The following is an 18,945-nucleotide window of genomic DNA, read 5'->3' on the forward strand; positions in this document are numbered from 1 at the left end:
AAGTGTAATATATGATAATTAATGATAATAATGTTAGTATGAAAAATTTAAACCAAGGACATTTCTACCCACTTCAGGATTATTGACTGATGACAGCTTCGTGACCTAAGCTGTTCCCTTTTGCCTTAAAAAAAAGAAACCACTCATTTTAAAGCCTTATCACAAAAGCAGAATGTATAGAAAGTATTTAAGTAATTTTTCAAATATTTTAAGATTCAAAAAACTTAGGGATATGGGGAGGTTATCAAGACACAGCACTAAATCGAAAATGAAAATAACAAAACAACATGATCTCGTGATTTCAATTTCAGTTAAAAAACAGTATGTTCTCATGGGCATATATATACATATGCAAAGCCAACATGAATACCATATATAAAAATGTTAACTGTAAACCTGTACGTGTAACAAGTATAAGTGTTTTACTTTCTTCTTTCTTCTTTCTTTCTTACGACAGATGTGTGCATTACAGCTGTAGCTGGGCTTCCTGGAAGAATAAACTCTCTATTCCATCCAATTTTCTGCCATTTTTGACAGAGTGGAAAAGAGCCATTTTCAAAAGCTATATAGAGTGGCTTTTTAGCATTGCCAATGTTCTCATGTACTTGATCTATCAACAAATCTTCATCCACTTTCAAAGTAAACCAGAAACCAGCAACTTCCTACTATCTTCACTCCTTCTACCATCCTCTTCCTAGCCACCACCACCTCTTGGTTGGTTTACATAAGCCCACTAAACTAGATTATGTGATTCCACCCTCATAACTCTTCAGGGTATCCTTATGTTTCTCCTGTACACAGAAATCCTCAGTGATTTCTCATCTCATTCAAAAGAAAGCCTAAGTATTTACTGGAATCTTCAAGTATCTAATCTGTGCCGTGAGTTGCCTGGGACGCTCCCACCTGAGGAACACTAACTTTGCAGTTTAGTTGCCTCTACCTAGTATATTCTGCACCCAGATATCATCATTTCCTTCATGTTTGTATTCAAATGTCATCTTCTCAATGAGGAAACCTAACACATCAACCACGCTTGAGATTTCCTCTCTCACTTCCCTGCTTTATTTTTTCTACTGTAGGACTTCTTGCTATCTAACATAATAGATGCTGTATTTCTCTTCTTTATTATCTCCCTCCCTCATTAGAATATAAGCTCAATAAAGAGAAATTTTCATCTTTTTCTTTTTTTTTTTAAAGGTTTTATTTATTTGCAGACAGAGATCACAAGTTGGCAGAGAGGCAGGCAGAGAGAGAGAAGAAAGCAGGCTCCCTGCTGAGCAGAGAGCCTGATGTGGGACTTGATCCCAGGACTCTGGGATCGTGACCTGAGCCGAAGGCAGAGGCTTTAACGCACTGAGCCACCCTGGCACCCCTCATCTTTTTCTTATTGCTACATCCTCAACACCTAGAACAGTCACCAGTACGTGGCAGGTGTTCAATAAGTATCTGAATGAATGAACAAATGCACTCCTATAAAAAGCAAAGCTTCCCAGTCGCAGTAATGGTATGCCAAATGTCACGAATGACAGCAACTCATTTATTCATACTCTGAAAATCAACACTTAGAATGACTTTACAGAGGGCTAGAAAGCTGCAGAACAGCTATGGTAAACAATAACATAGTTGTATTTTCTCAAGCCTAAAAGGAAGCATCTAGGATCTTCCCTTGAAAATTTAGGAATAGAATTATGGCCTGAATTAATATATTAAAGGGATTTGGGGAGATCATATTGCTGTTACTGTTGATATATATATTTTTAAAAAGTAAGCAATATTGTCAGAAACCATACTGTTACTCTTCTAAATTTTCCACTAGAATATTCAATTCCAGTCAATGAGGCTGCATATAAAACTTTCCTTATGTTTAGACAAAAAACAAGCTGAATATTGTACTACTATGCACCTGAGTATCTATTATCTAAAAGATCTTGGGTATTCTATAAACATCAATCAATGCTGTGCAAAGAAAGCTAAGAGGGAGTAGGCAATTAGATACTGTGAAAAAATGGAGGCAATCAGAAGAAATACAGTGGTGGCAGTGACACAAGCTAAGCAGGAGGTATGGATAATCTGGGTAAGTGCCATGGAAAAATAAATATCATGATTGGACTTGAGGCAAATGGAAACAGTTCAAATTGGCTTCGTACAGTACTCTGTGGAACATATGATGTCCATATGTCCATTACCAACAAACTGAAACATGGAAAATAGCAAAAGCCAATGCTGTGATGGCTATAAGAACACACCCAATGCCAGTCTCTACCACACCACAGCGGCGTAACTTACTACAGCTGCCAGGTAGGCTGGCTAAGAAGTCAGAAGCAATAAGAAAAGGGGAAAGGCCTAACTATAAACTGTTTTTTCCCTACAGAAAAAGAGCTGGGATCTACACAAATTATAGAAGGTAGCCACAATAAAGGCTGAAAATTATAAATTTTTTAATTAATTTATTTTGATATAGACAGTTTTCAAAAGTATAAAATATTTTAGAATTAAAGAGGTCAGCATTTTATCCAAAACTATAAGTGATTTAAAATCCAAAAAACTAAATAAAATAAGAGTGGAGTGGTATGTTAAAAAAAAAAAAAATAGGATGGATGGAATGGCAAGTCTAAAAAATTGTAAATGTGACCTTTCAAGTTTGAAACACATAACAGAGAACTAAAATAAATGGACCAAAAGATGTGCGGGGAATCCATTGTTTTATATCAGCGCTAAGAAGTCTCCCAAATTTTCTTTCAATATTCTCTAACCCCCAAACTGATTCATCTTTAGGACACAACCACAGTTGATATGAAAGAAGTAGTGTTTACGCAAATGTCATAAAGGCCCAATTTACACAGCAAACCCACACCAATAAAAACCTATAAAAAGCAATACTAACATCTTAGAGCCTATCCGGTGGTCCTGATCTTTTCAACCAATCAAAACCAGACATTCCCAGCCAGGTGAACTACATAAAAATAACCTCAGCTCTAATTCAGAAATATATTGGTTGCCACTCACTGAAACTACATAGTAATAAAATCCAGCAGTTAAAAATACATAACTATTTTATAGTAAATATCAATGTCATTCCAGTTTCAACCTGACTTCCCATTCTACCCCCAAACCCCCACAAGTGAAACCGAGTACAATTTCTTGAGTAGCTGGAGTGTGGTTAAGGAAAGGAAGCTATGCTTGTTTGTATGGAATCTGCCATTTCCTCCCTGCCAAAACACTTGTTTAAAAAGTCATGTAATATTTCTATTAAATTGTAAATGCAGCCGACAAGGAAATGGCCTACTGGCAGTGTATTACCTTTGTGGCAGTGCCAACGGGCCTACAGCAAAATAGTGCACATGATAATTTCAACATGCATTCCCAAGTAACAAAATTGTGCTTTACATAAATACCACAGAACCTGAGCAAGATCCAGAAAAAGCAATGAAAATTTGCCCAAGCTTTCATGCTTGCCTATATCAATTGTATGTCATAACTAAAGCAAAATAGAAAAGCATCTACATATGTCCAGGAAGCTTGTGAAGTTAGATCATATAACCCTGGGAAAACTATTGCAACTTAAATCTGTGTATTTCTTGTTAACCACTGTAACAACTCACTAATAAAAATTAAGAAAAACTGTGGGTATCAAATGAACCAAAATGTACTAACTACATACAAGTCCTTAAAGACCATAATGCAACCTATTAACAGGAACATATGTTCAGTGTAAGCCACAATTGTTATGTTAAATTGCTTCTTTCTTTGATATCACTCATTTGATCACAGAATTTAAGAGATTCACAAACCTTCCAATTAAGATGGTGACCTTCAGTTTGTAAGTCACTTACAACAATGCTTATAAAGTTATCTCTGATCATCTATCCCTTACCTTTCAATATATAGCACAACTACATGTAGTTCTGCTATTAAAATGATCCCAGATGTAATGAAGATGATTCTATTTATGTAAAAGTTATAATGAAAACAAAGTTAGTATAAAAATCTAATCTGCAATCAATCCTCTAGGATAGCTAAAGAATTCTATTCTGCAGGAATTTAATTAAAAAACATATATTTTAAGTCAATTATAGCTTATCTATCTTCATTTTTCAAAAATACGTCTGTCCAGTCATAATTCTGAAAGCAAATTTGCTATAGATAGCATTTTTTCCAAAAATATGAACTTTTAAAGTATTATATACTTGAATTACAGAGTCAATACCTCCCCCCTTCAGATATCTCCCAACCTCCCAACACACACACATACACACACACACACACACACACACACCTACATATTTATGTCTTCTAAAATTAATACTAGCTCAGGTCTCTAGCCTAAATGGTTTCTCTAACTGGTTTCAAAACAAAACAAAACTTACTATAACTAGTACAGTATATCTATATGACTGCTTTTAAGACATAAGTCTTCAATAAGGCTTGGCAATTACGTTCCCATTAGCAAACCAAAACTACTGTCCAGAGGCCAATGCTAAGGGTGCTCAGTTAAGTCCTTCTGATCTCCTTCAACAAAGAAACAGGATCTAAAGTACAAAAAAAATTACAATTTAAAATTTAAATTTTAAATAAATAAACTGTGCTTTTACTAAGGCAAGCTATAAGTAATGATAAGACTTTCAAGTTGTATTTGATTAGCATTTACTTAGTTTCATTTTTTAATTTATTTCACTGAATCTTAGATTCTAAGTTATAAGTACATTTATTATTGTAAGAAAGTAGAATCTGAGCCTGCCAGATTTCAGTATTTACACCACAGAAGTACCTTTGAGATAGGAAATGGAACTGAACACATATTCAACAAAAATATTTATTGGATGCTCTCATGTATAAGTCATTCTGCTAGGTTCAATTAGACACACAAAGATGAAACACACTCGCATTTGAAACTGACATCTGGTACGGGGAATAAGACAATTACATACTAGTTATGATAATACATAGTAAGTTAAAAATTCCACAAGACAATCATTGAAAAGGTGATGAGAATTCAGAGAAATAAAAGATTTTTCTAGTCAGTGATGAGGAGATTTGGACAGTAACTAACCTAACCTTTAGGACATACCTAAAACAAACCTTTCTAGTAATAAGAGTATGGTGGGGGGAATCATATACAGATCTGCTTACTGGCTCCAGATTAAAATACAGAACAGTGATATGTTGTGATGAATAGTAAACAAAATCATATCCTAAATATACAATATAACAAACTCGCTTGAGAGGCACTGATACTACTACTGAGACCCACAGTTCTGAACCTTTTTGGGTCACTTAAAAATTATGAACTTGCAGCAGAAAAACACACATCTGAACAAACATCAATATTTAAGTGCAATTTCAGGGGGTCCACTGATGGTATGAATTCCCTGCCCCAGAAAAGCAGCTCATTCTATGCTCTTACAAATCATGGTTTCCATGACTGAGCTAGTATATAGGGAAAATGAAGGAGAAAACATCAGTCTACCTTGAGGGTAGAAAGGAGGATGCACATGTACCCCTGCTCTCATGGGCTCCTTACATTTACATGGTTTCCAGTAGAGGCTGCAAAGGTCTTCTCCGCAAGGTCTTAAAAGCTTTCTGGAACCTACCCTGGCTGGTAATAAACTCCTTTGGGTACTGTGTAAGACTCCCAATAACTCTAACCCTACTAGATTCCCTAAAATAAAGCCAGGATTGTCTCAGCTTTTCCACAGTCAAAGCTCCTTAAGTGACACTGGTAAATATTATTATATAGCACCTCCTACAAGAATTTGAACTTAGAGTCTCAATATGAGACTTCAAAGTTAATTTAATAATGCTACCTAATATTTCTATAGCATTTACTATTTTACACGTATTGCTCATTTATATTATCTTATCTGATCTTCACAATAAATGTGAAGTGGACAGATGAGAGTCCATTTCTACTAATCATAGATAACAAAACTCATCAGGATTCACAAGTCTCCAACACAAGGTCTCTCCAGCACAAGGTCACACCCACTACTACGTGGCAACAGTGGAAGCATATGACATCCAAAACCTGCTACAGTGATTCTTGCTCTATACATACAGGTTGCAATCCAATTCTGAGTCATAAAACCAATGTAATGGATTTGGACTACCTATTCTTTTTTTTAATGAAAGGTGGAAGTAGAAGAGAAGACCCATACAACTGAAACAAACCTTATATAAACCAGTACTTACCCACGCATGGGCAAAACAGGTCACAATGCAAAATACACTTTATCCTATGGATCACAGTCAAAGAAAAGTGCCAAATGTAAATGCCATCTTTTAATTATTAATAAATCAATTTAAATTGTGTCCTGTAAACACTCCTATACAAATACAGAGAGATACTGCCTTTGTCAGTATCATATATTAAAATCTTAAATTTGAAAGGCAGGGTAGGGGGTTATGGGGGGTAGGGAAGGAAAAAATGAAAGAAGATGGGACAAACCATAAGAGACTCTTAATCTCACAAAACAAACAAACTGAGGGTTGCTGGGGGGTGGAGGGGTAGGGAGAGGGTGGTTGGGTTATGGACATTGGAAGGTATGTGCTGTGGTGAGTGCTGTGAATTGTGTAAGCCTGATGATTCCCAGACCTGTACCCCTGGGGCAAATAATACATTATATGTTAATAAAAATAATTTTTAAAAATCTTAAAAAGATGGATTCTCACATAATTCTTTCTAGTATAAGTCTTTCTCCATGATTCCTTCTCTAAGCAACACTTAATGTAAACATGTCCCCAAAACTACAATTCATATTCAGGTAATTCCTATGTCAGTAGGAAAACTTCCTCAACAGTTACCCAGCCCTTTGAACCCTTCGTGTTTACAGAGCACTTGGCAACACAACACCAACAGCAAGATTTAAATTTCAATTAACAGTGGGAATCTGTCTTCCTTGGGAGGCCCTCAGGGATGATCCCAGCAGGCCTAACCAAGAAAAGCTGAGATCTGTTTATTCTGTTCTCCTTGCTTGTTCATCTCTTTAAGAATAATAACTGACTGGACAGAAATATGTTGAAAGTGTCACTGTAATAAACCTTAATCCCCAATTTAGGGGCTGGAATGCCTGGTACTCCCACATGGATACAACCATAGGGCAGAAGAACTCGAACTTTCAAATAGAGTGAAAAACCATATGTCCTGGAAGTAGGACTGAAATTCTCCAATGATCCAATTTGCCCCACTCCTCCAGATCCTTGGCTATTTCTGAAAAATGTAGGGAACAGACAGAGAGGAAGAAAGGTAATGAGAAAAGAAAGAAAAGCAGGGGAAAAGCAAAGCAGAGGTGGGGAGGGGACTATGTGAGCAGTGGAGTGCATGTAAGGTCAGGGACAGGGAACAGTCAAAGGAAGTAAAGGCAACAGTGAGAAAAACAGGAAGATGAGGATGGGTTCAAAGGAGAAAAGCAAGCAATGTATGTAATGACAATAAAACTCTTAGAGTTACACGATCCTATGTAATTTGTAATATCCATACATGTAAGTGAATAAAGTTATTACAGTGTATGGTCTTAAACTCTAAACTGAATATATTTATCTACTTCCCCCTCTCCTCCCACCCCAGAAAGCTAAATAATTCTAACATTAGAATGCTAGTTCCCCTGGACCAGAAGTTCCAAAAGAATAAGAAACATGCCTCTGCTGTTTAGCATTACATCCTCAAAGTCCAACCAGTAAATGATAAATGTGCACTAAATATCTGTACAAGGAAAAAGAGGAAAGGAGAACAGAAATAAAAGAATACAGGAAGAAAATCCCAGGGTACTTTTCTTTAAAAATCAAACACCCACACTTAGACAACATTTAGTTTCTCTGACACAAAATAAGCAATGTAGTATAGCAGATATACTCTCCAGCTGGTCCAAAAATTGAATTCCCCGTCTCCACATTAGAAAAAGCACCTCTTATATTTTAACACTAATACCAAATCAAAAACACCTAATATTAACAATAAAATTTTGTATTACTGCTAAAATGGGTATGTCCCATCATAAAAAATATACGCAATTACAAGGCAGATAAATTTGAAAAGTGTTACTCTCATTATTAAAGGAGTCATTAAAAATTATTTAAAAAAAAAACAGAATTTTAAATGCTGATTGGCAACTATTAAATATTTACACAACTTCTTCAGAACATACCTACTGCATAAAGCAAAGTAATATATAATTAAATACAAATAAACAATCCTCTACTTGTAGACTAGTAAGTCACTGGCATATAAACAGGAAGTGAAAAATATTTTGACTCAAAGACCTCCCAATGGACTAATTATAAAGAGAGAATTACAAAGGGACTTAGAGTATTGGGCTTGGGGTGCCAAGAATGATGGGGGACAGCTGGAAGTATAATAAACAGAGGCAGTATAAAATCGAAGGACCAGGAGATCTAAATCAGCAAACAGAAAAAAAGCAGATTAATAATAGAGAAAAGTCAATAAAAATGAGAAAAGAAACTCAAGAACAACAAAAAAACCAACCCAATTAATAGACAATTCTTCAAAGACATACCAATGGAGAGATGTTCAACATCACTGGTTGTTTGGGAAATGCAAATCAAAACTATAATGAGGTGCCTCTTCCTCTCAGCGGCCTGGGGTGACCTCTGAAAATGGTTCGCTATTTGCTTGACCCGGAAAACCCTACGAAATCATGCAAGTCAAGAGGTTCAAATCTCCGTGTTCACTTTAAGAACACACGTGAAACTGCCCAGGTCATCAAGGGTATGCATATCCGAAAAGCCACCAAGTATCTGAAAGACGTCACTTTGCAGAAGCAGTGTGTGCCATTCCGTCGCTACAATGGTGGAGTTGGTAGGTGTGCCCAGGCCAAACAGTGGGGCTGGACACAAGGTCGGTGGCCCAAGAAGAGTGCTGAATTTTTACTGCACATGCTTAAAAACGCAGAGAGTAATGCTGAACTTAAGGGTTTAGATGTCGATTCTCTGGTCATTGAGCACATTCAGGTGAACAAAGCCCCCAAGATGCGGCGTAGGACTAACAGGGCTCATGGTCGCATTAACCCATACATGAGCTCTCCCTGTCACATTGAGATGATCCTTACTGGAAAAGAGCAGATTGTTCCTAAACCAGAAGAGGAGGTTGCACAGAAGAAAAAGATATCCCAGAAGAAACTGAAGAAACAAAAACTTATGGCCCGGGAGTAAATTTGCACAGAATAAATGCAAACAAACAAACAAACAAACAAACAAAAAAACCTATAATGAGGTAACCGTTGACACCCATCAGGATGACTACTACCAAAAAGACAGAAAGTAAGTGTTGGAAAGAATGTGGAGACTCTGGAACCATGCACGTGGCTGGTGGGAATGTAAAATGGTATGGTACAACTACTGTGAAAAAACAGTATGGAGGTTCCCCCCAAAACTGTATATAAACAATATGATCCAGCAATCCCAGTTCTGGGTATACACCCATTAGAATTAAAAGCAGAGTCTCAGACAAAAGGTTGATATCCAGGATCTATAATGAACTCCTCAAACTCAACACACACAAAACAGACAATCATATCAAAAAATGGGCAGAAGATATGGACAGACACTTCTCCAATGAAGACATACAAATGGCTATCAGACACATGAAAAAATGTTCATCATCACCAGCCATCAGGGAGATTCAAATTAAAACCACACTGAGATATCACCTTACACCAGTTAGAATGGCCCAAATTAGCAAGACAGGAAACAACATGTGTTGGAGGGAATGTGGAGAAAGGGGAACCCTCTTACACTGTTGGTGGGAATGCAAGTTGGTGCAGCCTCTTTGGAGAACAGTGTGGAGATTCCTCAAGAAATTAAAAATAGAACTTCCCTATGACCCTGCCATTGCACTAATGGGTATTTACCCCAAAGATACAGATGTAGTGAAAAGAAGGGCCATCTGTACCCCAATGTTTATAGCAGCAATGGCCACGGTCGCCAAACTGTGGAAAGAACCAAGATGCCCTTCAACGGACGAATGGATAAGGAAGATGTGGTCCATATACACTATGGAGTATTATGCCTCCATCAGAAAGGATGAATACCCAACTTTTGTAGCAACATGGACGGGACTGGAAGAGATTATGCTGAGTGAAATAAGTCAAGCAGAGAGAGTCAATTATCATATGGTTTCACTTATTTGTGGAGCATAACAAATAGCCTGGAGGACAAGGAGAGATGGAGAGGAGAAGGGAGTTGGGGGAAATTGGAAGGGGAGGTGAACCATAAGAGACTATGGACTCTGAAAAACAATCTGAGGGTTTTGAAGAGGCGGGGGCGTGGGAGGTCGGGGTACCAGGTGGTGGGTATTATAGAGGACACGGATTGCATGGAGCACTGGGTGTGCTGCAAAAACAATGAAATCTTTTATGCTGAAAGTAAAAAATATATTAATAAATAAACAAATAAATAAAGGCAGAGTCTCAGGGCACCTCAGTGGCTCAGTCAGTTAAGTGCCCAACTCTTGGTTTCGGCTCAGATCATGATCTCAGGGTCCTGAGATCAAGTCCCATGTTAGGCTCCAAGCTTAACGTGGAGTCTGCTTATACCTCTCCTTCTGCTCTTCCCCCTGAGCTCTCTCTCTCTCTGAATAAAGAAATTAAATCTTATTAGAAAAAAAAAAAGAAAGCAGAGTCTTAGAAAAATAAGTGTATATCCATGCTCACAATAGCAATATACATAATAACTAAAATTGGGAAACAACCCAAGTGTCAGTCAATGGATGAGCAGATAAACAGAGTGAGATATACACGTACAATAGGATATTATTCAGCTTTAAAAAGAAAAGAAATTCTGACATATGGTACAACATGAATGAACCTTTAAAACATTATGCCAAGTGAAAGAAGACACAAAAGGACAAATATTGGGGCGCCTGGGTGGCTCAGTGGATTAAGCCACTGCCTTTGGCTCAGGTCATGATCTCAGGGTCCCGGGATCGAGTCCCGCATCTGCCTCAGCATGCCTGCTGAGCAGAGAGCCTGCTTCCCCCTCTCTCTCTGCCTGACTCTCTGCCTACTTGTGATCTCTCTCTGTGTCAAATAAATAAATAAAACCTTTGAAAATATATATATATATAATAATTAAAAAAAGGACAAATATTGTATGATTCCACCTATAGGAGATTCTTAGAACAGTCAAACTCATAGAGACTAAAAGTGGAATGATGGTGACAAAATGTGGGGAGGAGATAACAAAGAATTATTGTTTAATGGGCACAGTTTCAGTTTGGGATGATAAAAATTTCTGCAAACAGACAGTGTGATGGTTGCACAACAATGTGAGTGAATGCCACTTAACTGTTTACTTAAAAAGGGTTTAAATGACAAATTTTCTGTTCTGCACATCTTACCACAATTAAAAAATGAGGACATAAAGGCAGAGATATGTCCAAATATTAGTCACTATTAATCTTAAACTGTAGATAATTTATTTTTTTATTTAAATTCAATTGGCCAATATATAGTACATCATTAGTTTCAGATATAGCACTCTATGATTCATCAGTTGTGTATAACATCTAGTGCTCATCACATCACATGACCTCAATTTAGAAGGACAAAATAGATTATGGAAGGTATAATGGCTCAAAGGTAGCCTCCCAAAAGTTGTAGCCATGTCCTAATCCCCAGAACTTCTGAATGTGAACTCATTTGAGGAAAAGAAGGGTCTTTGTAGATGTAATTAAGTCAAGGATCTTGAAAGGAGGATTATCACCCTGGATTATCCATGTGGTCCCTAAAACCAATGACAAGTGTCCTTTTAAGAGAAAGGCAGAGGAAAATTTGAGGAGAAGGTTCTGTGAAGATGTAGACCAAGATGGAATAATGCAGCTACAATCCAAGGAATGTCAAGGACTGCCAGCAGCCACCAAAAGCTGGAAGAGGCAGAGAATAGAGTCTCCATTAGAGCTTCAGGAGAGACTGCAATCCTGTCAACACCTTGATTTCAGACTTCTGGCCTCCAGAACTGTAAAAGTATAAATTTCTGTTGCTTAAAGCTACCAAATTTGTGGTAATTTGTTACGACAGCCTTAAGAATCTATTATGGGGGTAAAAAGATAAAATAAAAAGTAAGTTAGTGGGCCTTATAATCAGAGAAGATGTCATTCAAACCAAAATTTATCTATGAAAACCAAGTGAAAAAGATGATCTGGGCTTCACCACAAAGCCACAGCAGTCCCTGGCCCCACATGAGGCCCACGAACACGAGGGCTGAGGGCCAAGTGCTGAAGCCACCCCCCTTCCGCCCCATGCAGGGGAGGGTAGGTGTGAGGTTTGCCTACAGGCTCTTGGCCCAGTGAATGGGGAATTTGGACCAGCATGTCCATGTCCATAGGGCAGACCGCAGAGAAGGTAGTACCCTGTAATCTTAGGCTTGTAGACAGAGGCTTTCATCCAGGATGTTCCTACAAGTGAATATTAATTCTGTGAATTAATACCCCCACATCCCCTCATCCACCCCCAGACAAACTAAAGATACTTGTCTATTGTCCTACATGTTAAATGCCTGTGAGGAATCTTCCAAGAGGCACTGCATGCACACACACTGAGACAGGCCAGGTGTCTACCAAGCCATACAGAGTAGGGACAGGGAGCTGGAAGACATGTAACTACGTTGTCTGTGGTATCACTCCACTACCACCTCTACTCAAGCCCAGTCTTCCAGGATTTCTCAACCAAATCTTATCATTAACTGGGCAGGAAGGAGGTCACTGATTCAGTTTTATTTGATAAAAAATGGATAACTCAGTTTTCACTCCTTAGACAGGGATTTAATGTCCTGTTGGATTAGGAATACATTTGGTTGTGAAAGGAGCAGCACCATGTGATTTGAGATAGGGGAAAGCTACTGTGTGTTTTATTTTTTTAATATGCAGTATAAAGAGTGATTTTTTTTTTCTAATGCCTGTGTTTACTTTGCATGTACTGAAGCATTTATTTCACTTATTAAAATGCATTGTTTCCCCCAAAGGGATGGGGGTGAAAAGGCCAGTTGGAAAAAACAGCAAGGTTAAGGAAAAAGTTCTTCAGGAAAGAAAGATAACATCACTTTCAAAAACACGCATCAAAAATACCTTTTCCATGTTGAAAATATCTACAGGGTTCTTTTCTTCATAAGTAAGTGATGTGAGGATATATAAAGACAGAGATTTTTTTTTAGTTTAAAGGAACTCCTAATTTACTCTTAAACAGAGATTGTCAAGCTGTATAGTACTTGAATTTCCAGAAAATTGCCACTTACATGTCTCCAATCGTCTCAAGTCACATTTGACATAAATCTTCCCAAAATATACAATATATTTCAACATCTTATTTTTAAAAGGCAATAAACATTCATATTATATTGTTCAGAAGTAAAATTCTTAGTCTCATTTTTATTTTCTTTCCTTCAGCTGATGCCAAACAATCCATCACAGTGCTGGCTGTCTCAAACAGTCCTTATTCTGACTCAAACACTTCTGTCCTTATCCCTTCCACCACATCAGGCAATGTGTAATCAAACACAAAAGCTTGTAAAATAAAAGAAAACAGAACAAAAACTGTTTTCAAAAGAATCAATAGAGGGGACACCAGGGTGGCTCAGTAGGTTAAGCAATTAAGCAGTTAAGCATCTGCCTTCCACTCAGGTCATGATCCTAGAGTCCTGGGATCAGGTCCCTCATGAGGCTCCTCGCTGAGCAGGGAGCCAGCTTCTCCCTCTGCCTGCCGCTCCCTCTGCTTTTGCTCGTTCTTTCTCTCTCTCTCTACCTCTGACAAATAAAAAATAAAAATCTTTTTAAAATATATAAATAAATAAAAGAATCAGTACGGTCTTAGTGCTAAGAAAGAATGTGTCTAGATTTGATGATAGAGACGGATAGATATTTAGAAAAATGATACTATTCACTCGTTTCCTGATTTTTTTTTTTTTTTTTGTAATTTTATTTCCTACAGGGCTGAGAAACAGGCAGATCTCCAAAAAAGTGCGTGGCTAACTGACTTCAAAATTATATTTTACATTATATGTTACATATTATATTTAGTTATATTTAACTGACCAAAATTAATACCTTCATATTTAACCATTTAAAATAAATTGGGTTTTGATAAAACTTGTTTCTTTTAACATTTTGAGCAGACTTACTTCAATTTGTCATTATTCCTTAATCTTTCAGTCATTACTCCTTAATCTATTTTAATCTATTAGCTGTATGTAAATTTATAAGCACATTTTCATCCCTCTCCTGTTCACAAAGCTTTACATGTTTTAATGTGTATTTCATGATTGCCTTTTACTAGACAGATAATTATTACTCTCACCACAACAATGATATAGTTTGCACACACCAGAAGTTTCTCTTAAAAAAAAAAAGAGAGAGAGAGAGAAAGAGAAAACTGTAAAAAACTATAAAACTTTTTATCCCTTGCCATCAAACAAATCGAGTGCTTTTAATAGCTCTTTTTATTAGGAAATTCCTCCTTGAATATCTATATTCCAAATACCTCTTACTCTCTCTGAGGAATGATTTAAAAAAGTATTAATCTTTGATAAATGATAAACTAAAACAAATGACTTCAGCCTTAACACTTTTGAAAGACCCATTTTCAATTCACTGCCAAGTTCCAATATAATCACTTTCATTTTCTTTTTTTTTGTTTGTTTTAAGATTTCATTTATTTATTTGACAGACAGATCACAAGTAGGCAGAGAGGCAGGCAGAGAGAGAGAGAGAGAAGGAGGAGGAGGAAGCAGGCTCCCTGCTGAGCGGAGAGCCCCATGTGGGGTTCGATCCCAGGACCCTGGGATCATGACCTGAGCCAAAGGCAGAGGCTTTAACCCACTGGGCTACCCAGGTGCCCCAATCACTTTCATTTTCTAATGACACTCAAAGTATATGTCCAACAAAAAGCTTGTCAGTGAAAATCACAATACTAATTTGTAACTATTTAGGCAGGAGCAACCCCATTCTAAATTATCCAAGCCTGATGCATTTCTTCTTGACCCTAATTCTCACTGGTCTAAGCAAAGCATAGGTCTGGAGCAGGCCTGGAGCCTGACCATACAAGAAGGATGGTATATCTGAGAATATGACTAGGAAACTCAGTCTAGGAGTCAGCTTCCTTGTTCTGGGGCTGTTTCTCTTACATACATCTAGAGGGTAGCCATGGCCAGAAGGGCTACAACCTTGTAACACTGGCCAAAGAGAATTTCAGAAGGATTAGCATGTAAAAAGGCAGGCTAGGGATGCTGGCCCACCACATCTTAACTTAGCCTTCTCTTCCAGACAGCCATCTATATGCAGTAAATTATATAATACCCTTTACTTTAAAAAACTAGCATTCTTGGGACTCCTGGGGGAGGGCTCAGTCATTAAGCATCTGCCTAGGGCTCAGGTCATGATACCAGGGTCCTGGGATCGAGGCCCACATCGGGCTGTCCACTCAGCAGGAAGCCTGCCTTTCCCTCCCCCATGGTCCCTGCCATGTGCCCTCTCTCACTGTGTCTCTCTCTGTGAAATAAATAAATAAAATATTTTTTAAAAAATTAAAGAAAAAAAAACTAGCATTCTTTACTTCCATCTGTTACACTGGTCTTTCCATCATTCCTATCTTCATTCCATTGTGACAACTTTGTAAACTATTGGTTATCTCATAAGGTATACTGTTCCCCACCACCACCAAAAAAATGAATGGAACATAAAATATTCTACCATATTGGGGTGCCTTAGTGGCTTAGTCAGTTAAGCATTCGACTTTGATTTCAGCTCAGGTCATGATCTCAGGGTTATGAGCTCGAGCCCTGCACTGGGCTCCACGCTGGGTATGAAGCCTGTTAAGATTCTCTATTTCTCTCTCTCCCTGCCCTTTCCCCTTGCCAACTCATGCATACACGTGCCCTCTCTCTAAAAAAATTTTTTTAAAAATTGTCCATATTTCTTCCAACAGAAAAATTTAGGTTTGTACTTTAATAATTAAAATTATGAGATTAAAATGCCTGCAAATTTTTATTTTGCTAGCCACTCCTTCACTTGCATACAATTGACATATAAACACAAAAGAGATTTCTTTTTTGTCAAGACAAGAAATGGACTAGCACAAGTTCCTAACTCAGTTCTGCCACTTCCAAGTTGGAAAACATAATTCTTTAAATATCCATTTTACCCAATCCTCTCATTAAAACGGAGATTGAAATATTTCTATCACAGAGTGGCTAAAGTAAGAAAATTATTTAACTAAAAAAGAAAACTTGGGGCGCCTGGGTGGCTCAGTGGGTTAAGCCGCTGCCTTCGGCTCAGGTCACGATCTCAGGGTCCTGGGATCGAGTCCCGCATCGGGCTCTCTGCTCAGCAGGGAGCCTGCTTCCTCCTCTCTCTCTCTCTGCCTGCCTCTCTGCCTACTTGTGATCTCTCTCTGTCAAATAAATAAATAAAATCTTTAAAAAAAAAAAAAAGAAAAGAAAAGAAAACTTCATTATTTCACTCACTAATCAGAGTTTCACCTACTCCCAGCTCATACCTGGGATATACCGTCATACCTTCAGTACCACTTCATGGGCTCTTTAACCTCACTGAAAACACTGAGATTCTGAAATCACTGGTCTAGGGGAGGGCTCTGTCACCACAATGTTTTTCAAAGCTTTCCAGGTAACTGCTATGCAGCAAGAAGGAAGACTGCTGTCTAGCTCCCTGATCTTCCATTCCTTATAAGCTCTCCTCTCTTTCCAGGCTATACCCCCTTGGTAACCACCAAACAAGTCTCTCAACAGCATCCTTCAATGCATTGTAGCCCTGTCATTCGAAGACACTCATTCATTTAAACCCAGTCCTGAGATCAAGGCCAGAATAGTGCACTCCACTGCCAAGCAGGGCTAGAGCAAGGCTAGAGCAAAGAATCGCCCCTGCTGCCAACACAGTCCTCCCGTTAGCCACGTCCTCAACTCCCTTTTTTTCTCTCTTGGACAGCTCTTTCTTTTATCCTCCCATCTGACCGCCCGCCAAACGAATCTAAGCCTTGCTGAAGCAGTAAATATAATTGATTTTATTAAAAGTCCACCCTGGAATGTGTATCTTTTTAATGTTCTCTATGATAAAATGAGAAACACACAAAAAGTACACGCCCTGCACACAGAAGAGCAAGGATGATCTCAAGGAAAAGCACCTGTGTGACTGAACAGCCAGCTGACCAAGCGCACCTCATTTTTCAAGGAAGAGCACTTTCACCTGAAGGAATGACTGGCAGAAAAACTGTAGTTATTCTGACATGGGCATTTGATTGACATTCTCTCAAAAATGAACCAAGCGACTCTGCCTTTCCAAGGAACACCATCATATTTGTTGCCAATGATAAAATCTGAGCTTTCAAGTGAAATTGTATAACATGTCACATGACCTCAAGAGTTTCCCAATACTTGCAGTTCATACTCGACTTTGTATAAAGCAGTTCACAAACATGAGAAAGGAAAAATAATGGTAACATAATTTATTTTTTTATAAATTTTTAAAAAGATTTTATTTATTTATTTGACAGAGAGAAACACAGCGAGAGAGGGAACACAAGCAGGGAGAGGAGAGGGAGAAGTAGGCTTCCTGCTGAGCAAAGAGCCCAACGTGGAGCTCCATCCCAGGACCATGAGATTATGACCTGAGCCGAAGGCAGACACTTAACAACTGAACCACACAGGCACCCCTGATAACATAATTTAAACAGCAACTTAAAACTTTACTGTATTTGGAAATGCGCAAGGCAACACTTGATAAACTGCCCGAAGAATTGCAGGGCTAAGAATTGCCTATACACAAGTTGGGAGGAAAGAAAGAAATTTACTTAGGGCCCCTGGATGGCTCAGTCACATAAGTGTCTGACTTTTGATTTTGGCTCAGGTTATGATCTCAGGGTCGGGAGATGGAGCCCCACATTGGGCTCTGCGCTCACCACAGACTCAGCAGACTTAAGCTTCTCTCCATCTTCCTCTGTTGCTTCCCCCTCCTGCTCACTAAATAAATAAGTAAATAAAATCTTTAAAAAAGAAATTTACTTAGGTGGTAGCTACCAAGGAAGACTCTATGTAGAAATAATATCTGACCTGAGACTTGAATGAGTAGGATTTAGGCTGGGAGAAAAGAGTGAGATAGAAAGATGCTGCTAGATAGGTAGATAGATAATTGATAGATAGAATTTTTAAGAAAAATACTACCTTCTATTATATTTTTCATTACTTCATATGTGTGAATTTAAACTGTCAAGTGATATTTTAAGATTCTAAAAGTTGGAAACCACATACTACAATTCTTGACTACCTGAGAGACTACCTCAGGGTCAAATTTAATATGTTGATCTACGTGTTTGGAAAAATAAGATCTAACACAAGGAGAAAGCAGAAGAGTAATAATCTAAGTCCTGGGTTAAATTCTAGCTCTGGCACTTGGCTAGGATGCCTTGGATAATTCAGTTAACCTCACTAATTCAAATTCAAATACACCTAGTTTGAGGATCACCTTAAAATATTATAACTAAAAATACCAAAGCTAAATAATAATCAGAGAAGAAATAAGAATTTGTGTTGCTGGTTTTATGTTGACCTTAAGCTTTTTCATGTAATTTTGCAAACAAAAAATTCATGCCATTGTTATTTTTCACTTTAGCAAAAATGATTTATATACACAAGGAAGATGATATATATTATACTCAATTGTACAACGTGGAATTCTCCTTGAAGTGGCAGGCAGATTTTTTAATATTTTCATCATTACTTGTATTATTGAAATTCAATCCACAACAGCATTATCAGAAATAATTGCAATTTATTCTTCTTCGGATGTTCCAAAATACCGCATTCTCCTTCCTCCCCTCTATTTACTTCACACATTTCTCCAGTCACCCTAACACCATCTTCTGTTCTACACACACACACACACACACACACACACACACACCCTCGCTCACTCGCTTGCTTGCTCTCCTCTCG

General features: G+C 37.9%; 2 protein-coding genes across 2 annotated transcripts in view; one reads left to right on the forward strand and one right to left on the reverse strand.

Moving 5' to 3' along the window:
* The window catches only part of STK3 (serine/threonine kinase 3), a 277,957-nt gene that overhangs the window by 164,084 nt on the left and 94,928 nt on the right, over window positions 1-18,945 (reverse strand). The window lies entirely within an intron of this gene.
* On the forward strand, window positions 8,574-9,187 carry LOC116574750 (60S ribosomal protein L17-like). Its single transcript, XM_032315536.1, has one exon. The coding sequence runs from the start codon at window positions 8,611-8,613 to the stop codon at window positions 9,163-9,165; it is 555 nt and encodes a 184-aa protein (XP_032171427.1). The 5' UTR covers window positions 8,574-8,610; the 3' UTR covers window positions 9,166-9,187.

This window comes from Mustela erminea, chromosome 16 (genome assembly GCF_009829155.1).
Source record: "Mustela erminea isolate mMusErm1 chromosome 16, mMusErm1.Pri, whole genome shotgun sequence".
NCBI lineage: Eukaryota > Metazoa > Chordata > Mammalia > Carnivora > Mustelidae > Mustela > Mustela erminea.